The sequence below is a fragment of the Austrofundulus limnaeus genome, unplaced genomic scaffold (genome assembly GCF_001266775.1).
Source record: "Austrofundulus limnaeus strain Quisiro unplaced genomic scaffold, Austrofundulus_limnaeus-1.0 Scaffold852, whole genome shotgun sequence".
NCBI classification, from domain to species: Eukaryota; Metazoa; Chordata; class Actinopteri; order Cyprinodontiformes; family Rivulidae; genus Austrofundulus; species Austrofundulus limnaeus.
In genome coordinates, this window is record NW_013953254.1 from 113 (window position 1) to 6584 (window position 6472).

The 6472-nt window shown below is 35.6% G+C and overlaps 1 protein-coding gene across 2 annotated transcripts in view; it reads right to left on the reverse strand.

Moving 5' to 3' along the window:
- Positions 1 to 1668: 1668 nt before the first annotated feature.
- Positions 1669 to 6472, reverse strand: part of ryk (receptor like tyrosine kinase) — a 49792-nt gene continuing 44988 nt past the window's right edge. For both annotated transcript variants that reach the window (XM_014029091.1, XM_014029090.1), the window contains one exon: positions 1669 to 2751. In XM_014029091.1, the coding sequence (XP_013884545.1) occupies positions 2640 to 2751 (112 nt within the window). In that variant the 3' untranslated portion in view covers positions 1669 to 2639. The remainder of the gene's footprint in view (positions 2752 to 6472) is intronic.

The window sequence follows — 6472 nt, forward strand, 5'->3', positions numbered from 1 at the left end:
CTTCTTAAGTTAGGTTGTTGAAAATCTGACATACACTCGGGCAGCAAAGGCTCATGGGACTTTTCATAAATTATAAAATTTGTGTTTTTGATATTATAAAATGTGCAGATCTAGATGTGTTTAATTCTAATCTAGATGTCTCTTGTAGTTACTGTATTTTGATTAATCTTAATACTGTATAATGCAAAGATAAACTGAGTCAAGACTATGTGCACTATTTTTGCAAACAGTTGGACCAATTGTTGGACTAATTGGAAATATAGTGTTTCTACATAAAACAGGAAAACACAACCTAGTAGCCTGGACAACTGCTGGTGGGCCAAATCAAATGGCTTGGGGGGCCAATTTTGGCCCGTGGGCCCCACTTTGTGCAGCTCTGAGCTAAAGACTGGTGGGACTGACGCAAACCTGTTGATGTTAGCTTGGTAGCTGCTAGCAGACTTAAAATTTGGCAAAACCTAATTTAGCAGAAGCTAATTGGTCCATTATTTGTTTTTAAAGTTAGTGAAAAAACAGTTGCCAAAACAAAATGTAGTTTCTCTTTTAGCGTTTAGCTAATTAGCAGAACCAAGTGAGCTCAGTTAAACACTGCAGCAGGTTTTTATTGTACAGCTTGCATTATAATGAGCTCACTCAAATAAATTAGACATAAAAACAACAAAACTTAGTTTTAAACTTCTTTATCATGACTGTGTGTCGGAAAATTGTGATATATTTGCCTGCATGTGTGAGTTTACCTGTTAGTAAAATACCTCATTAACAGGGTGTCACTTTAAGACTTGGGGGTGTGCTGTTTACCTCTTCATCTATTTATTAAATCATTTACTTTAGTAAAACAATTCAGGATATTTTTGGGATGAAATACATTGTAATACCTTTACTGTGATACTTAACTTTTCAGTTTTTTTGTATTTACTCTGCACCTTTTCTGTTTCACATCAGTTCAACAATTAAGACTCATTTTTTCCTCCATCTTTTCCAACAGTAACAAATATTTTACATTTATAATAAGTATTTTATACAACATGCCTGAATTCCTCAATTTTCCAAGAGTATGTATTTACCTGGTGCTGTGCAGCTGTGGACTTAACCAGGTCATTTCTACTGCATTAGACCAAAATGTTATTTTATTTGCATGTAGTGGGGTTATATTGACTGAGGGTCGTAGCCCCCCCAACCTCCCTGCAAATTACGCCCCTGCATTAACCACTGACCAGCATTTAGACTTTCAGAAAATAATTATCTGAACATTTACAACTGAATACTTGGAGTCAACTCGATAAAATGTCCTGGTTTGAGTTAATTTCACATTTTGCCCATGGTTAACATGACCTGCAGTTATTCAGCTCAGTTGTTGAACTCAGCAGTCTGCAGCACTGTCACAAGTCTGGTTTAAAAGAAGAAGAAAGTCTACTTACTCAACATGTCTTGTGGTTGTGTTGCGTGCTGATAAATTCTGACTACTGAAGAGGAAACTAAAACTCAGGAGTGACGACACAAATGCTCAGCCCGTTGTTGGGTTTTCACCTGAATTTATTTTTAAAGGCTAAAAAAACCCAAAAAAACCATACCAAGGCTTCGCTTTTAAGAAACTTCTCCTGTATTTGAGCATCATTTCTGATCCTCGTCACGTTCACAAATGAAGGATTTCACAAAACAGAAACACTGTGATATTTTAAATATTTAATAGGAACAAACCATCCGGGACTCGTATTCAAAAATCCCATTTAATGTGTGGATATGAATTTGGGAAGCAGTTTACAACCTTTGTTTCAACATGCAGTGACCATAAAAACACATCTCAAAGATGTTAAAGGTGTAAGGATACGATCAGACCCAGCTGGTGTGTTTTCACAGTGATGGTTTTTTTTTAATAGCTGTTAAAAACGAGGCAGAGTCTGTTCTGACGTAGAACAATCAAGCTTATAAAAACATACAAAACTATGTGGGGAAGTTGTGAAGGTGGATGTGATATGTACAAAAAAAATCTCTTTATCATGGGCAGTTTGCTAACTTTAAACCAGACCTGAAACAAGAAGCTGGTTTCTGTTGGCAGCTCTGTCGTGCGGATGTTTGAGCTGTGATGCGTTAGTTGGACATAAAACCCACAGAACGTCCCCGCTGAGAGTTGGCACAATTAAACCGCAGGAAAAGAAAATTACCCGGAGGAAATACTGTACCATCTGAGGGCATCTCAGGACCATCACAAAAAAAAAAAACAAGTCCGGTTTTCTTCCTCGTACCAAGCTTGAGCTCAGCAAGCCTTTGAATCTACTCTGGTACCCAAACCATGATAATTATCATTATCCAAAATAAATCTATAATTCACACTGCTCCACTGCAGGAAACTCTTCTTTTCTAAAGGTTTTCACTGAAAGTCATTAAAAGCTGATGAAGAGAGGACTCGAGCAGTTCTGGTCCACAAAGAAAAAAAAAGATGCTTTCAAAGCAAAAACCATGATATAAAACAAAGAATCTCTTTTTACGCTATGCTGTAAAAAAAGGTAATCAAAGAATAAAAACTCAAGGATAAAAAATGTACAGAAGCCTCCTGGCTGACGTCCGCTCGTCCGTCTGATAAGGCACATTTTCATACGTGTTCCCAGCGTCCAACAGTGTCAGTGTTTGTCTTGTTTTTTTCACACGTAGGCACCCAACGCAGCGTGGAACTCTGTGAGACACTGAACCAGCTGCTGGAACTTGGGCCTCTCCTCGGGGTCCAGGGCCCAGCAACAGGCCATCACTGCAAACCTGGAATACAGAAAAATAAGAAGAGTTCAGATTAAAAACACACACACAAGACACGGCTCTTTGTATCGGTGTGTGCTGAAGCAAAACTTCTTGATTAAAAGGATGTTTTATCCATTTAAGTAAACAATATCTAACCTGCTATAGACACCTTTTTGAACAACATCAATTAGAGAAATCTAGAGTCTTACAGAAGTGATGAGCTAACAGCTAGTTTGCTGTCAGCTTTAAATGAGTTCATTATTTAAAAACGTGGAAGTGGGTTCACTTAGATGAACATTTATGGCATTTTTGCATCATAAGGCCCGACCCGGCCCGGCCACAGTCGACCAGGACCTGGTTGAGTATAGAGCCGCCTCAATGTGGGCGGAGATCATCAGATCAAAAATGCCAAAATTGTTATGTGATGTCATTTTCTTTGTGACACAACAAAGACCAGCTGAAACCAAGTATCTCCTCAGAGTCTTGAGTGTGGGCGTAGTTTGGATAAACTGGGATTGGTCAGAGGGTTCCTACAGCTTAAGGCAAGTTAAATCTAAAACTTTTAAATACTTTTTAATGCCACTTGAAAGGAAATTTAAGACCAAGTTCACAATAAACACAAATGGGGAAAAAACCAAACAATTTTACCCAAATGTTTATTTTAAAACAAAACAACTAGCTGCTGTAAATTTGGTAAGTTGTTTAAATGAATAAATAACTGTTATGGCAATATTTATTTAACAAAGACAGAAATACATGGTCCAAGAATGAAGGTACTCCGTGAGATGATCAGCTGAGTTTTATTGCAACAACAGGAAACACAGAGAACAACCTGCCATGTCTCTGTGCCTCTGCCTCTCTCTGTCACTCCACTCTGTCCACTTTTCACTGTGTCACTCACTCGAGAGGCCTCATATATATATATTAACAAACACCATTATGTCATCCTAGCAAGATTTGATTCAAGGTCAATGGAAAACACAAAGATAAACACAAGTGCTATCTAAGAATGACTGTTGTTAGCAAATCTTGTTCTGACTTTAATCATTCTRTCTGCAGATGAACAGCATGTCATGAAAACCTAGGCCATTAAAGGATATCATGAATAACTAGCTTAAACATAAAAGTATAAGATCCATTACATCTCCCCCATCTGATCATTAAATCACCAATTAAATGATCAATAAAACAAAAAAAAACTCTTTAATATATTTTTAAAAAACATGTCAACATAAACCTAAGTATATGTACTTTTCTGAAATCCCAACCTCACTAATTCAGTTTTTATTTCTCCCACAGTAATCACTAACCCCAAAACATAGTTATCACCCAAAAGTGTTTGGATCATCTTGAACACAAACAGGATTGTCTGTTTTGATGTGTGGAAGGGTCAGAGGTGGTGGTGGGGCTCTGTGAATCTTTGTAGATCTTGGTTTAGTTCCTGGGGCTTAAACATAAAAGTATTAGTTCCATTACAATAAATAAATAAATTTTACCAATTATTTAAATGTTTGAGACAAATACAATCATCCTACTAACAATGTGTTAACATTTTTAAGACCTCTGAAATATTGATTTAAGACATTTTAAGGCATATTAAGGCCTTATTTTTGGATTGTAGAATTCAATGCATTTTAAGACTTAAGGATCCGCAGGAACCCTGGGTCAGATTGACTATTTTGGGTGGGGTTAAAAGAAACCATAATGCTTCGGTCCAAAGAACGAAGAGCAGATGGGGACAAGTGTTTATTTATTTATTTTTTGTAAATCACTATTGCTTGAATGTATGGGACAGATTTAAGATTTTTTACTTCTTTCTGCTACCTTTCATTTTATTAATTTGTATACATTTTCTTCTTCTATTGCATATACTGTAGTTATTGATTTAAATGAAATGAATACATTTCAAAATAAAATAAAGTGTAACAATTCAGATCGCTAATTTTGAATTTGAAGATCAATTTTAGTCATAACTTGAGACAGGAAGGTGCTAGCCACAAGAAAATTGAAGGTCAAATCTTACATGCTGACAATGATTTTAATAACCATTATGTCATCTTTTAACTTCCCCCACTACTCCATCCATCCAATCACGGCTTACCAAAACTGAACCCACAACAAGAAACTCCCTCTAAGTTTCGCTGAAATTGAGTGAGACGACATCAAATCGAACCAGCAGCCCGGGCTGAACAGAACCTCAGGTCTCTGGGTTCCAGAAATCAGACTGGAAGTGGGCCATAACTGAGAACCCAAACATGCAGAACCTGGATCTTACGATGCAAAAAATGTAATTATTGGCTCATCAGTGCAGTCTGATCAGACCCACTTTTAAAGCACACTTTGTTCTTTTAGCTGGTGAGTTAAATCCAATGATTCAAAGAAACAGAGAACAAGTGGGGTATGGCAAGCAAGCAGTTATACCAAATAATGTGCACATCATTGGAGTATTAGTTATTTTTAGTTTCAAGAGTCATTTTTCTCACACAAACCCTGTTAGCTCATATAGGATGTTGTTCAGTTCTGTGGAGATTCTGCATCACATTCAGCTCAAAATAAACAAAGCAAACACTGACTTTGCTTATTTTTACTTATTATTTACTTATTATTACAAAGAGAAACTTTTCTGGAGTTTACACATTTTTTTGTTTGACACTTGGCCTGAAGAGATTAAACCTGTATTAACTGCAGAGTTCTAATGTAACAAAGTACAAATACTTTGTTAGTGTACTTAAGTAGAAATTTTGGTTATCTGTACTTTACTTGAGTAATTATTTTTCAGCGTGCTGTTTACTTCTACTCCTTACAGTTTTACACAATTATCTGCACTTTCTACTCCTTACATTTTTTTTAAAAGGTAAGAAGTAGAAAGACGTTTCTCCTATGTCATCTCTGCTTGTTATTGTTAAAAAAATACTATCTTGAAAATTGTGGATAGAGTGAATTTGTGTGGTTGGATGAGAAGTATAAATATACCATTCTGATACTGTAGCAAGTTTATACACAATCCATCAAAGCTGCACACCTTTAGAAAAAATATTTTTGAAGAGGTCACCTTCCAATAAATGTATTTTGGAAAATCTAACCCTTCATTTTTACTAAATACTTTTACTTTTATTACGTAAGCACATTTTATGTCAGAAATTTACTTTTGATACTTAAGTACAAAATAAATCAGATACTTTAAGACTTTTACTCAAGTAATATTCTTAGAGGAGACTAACTTTTACCAAAGCAATTTTATACGATACTTGTACTTTTACTCAAGTATCACTTTCAGGTACTTAATACAACACTGATTAACTGACAAACCATGCCTTGCAGTTAATAACCTGTCATCTTACACCCTTACAAACCAACAAGAAGCAATGACATTTGCTTTGTTTCACTGATGCTCCAAACAACAAGCTTCAATGAGGTTTGATTGATTGATTGATTGATTATTGTTTATTCAGTCATCAAAATTGTTCAGCAACAAATCAAAACATTACRAAACAGTATAAAAATGTAAACATTTTGAGTGAAAAGGTACAGGCAGAAGCACAAGCCTTATATTTATGCCTGTCCCACACATCCAATAAAACTAAACTATCCCTCATAATCATTGCTATAAAAAACACACAAAAAACAAAGAAAACAAACAATCCTTAACAAATACAATAACAATTYAAAGTTATTTTTGCTTGTAACCCTCAAATATATTTCTTTTTAGAATTGTTTTGAAAACCCTTAAAGAACTACATTC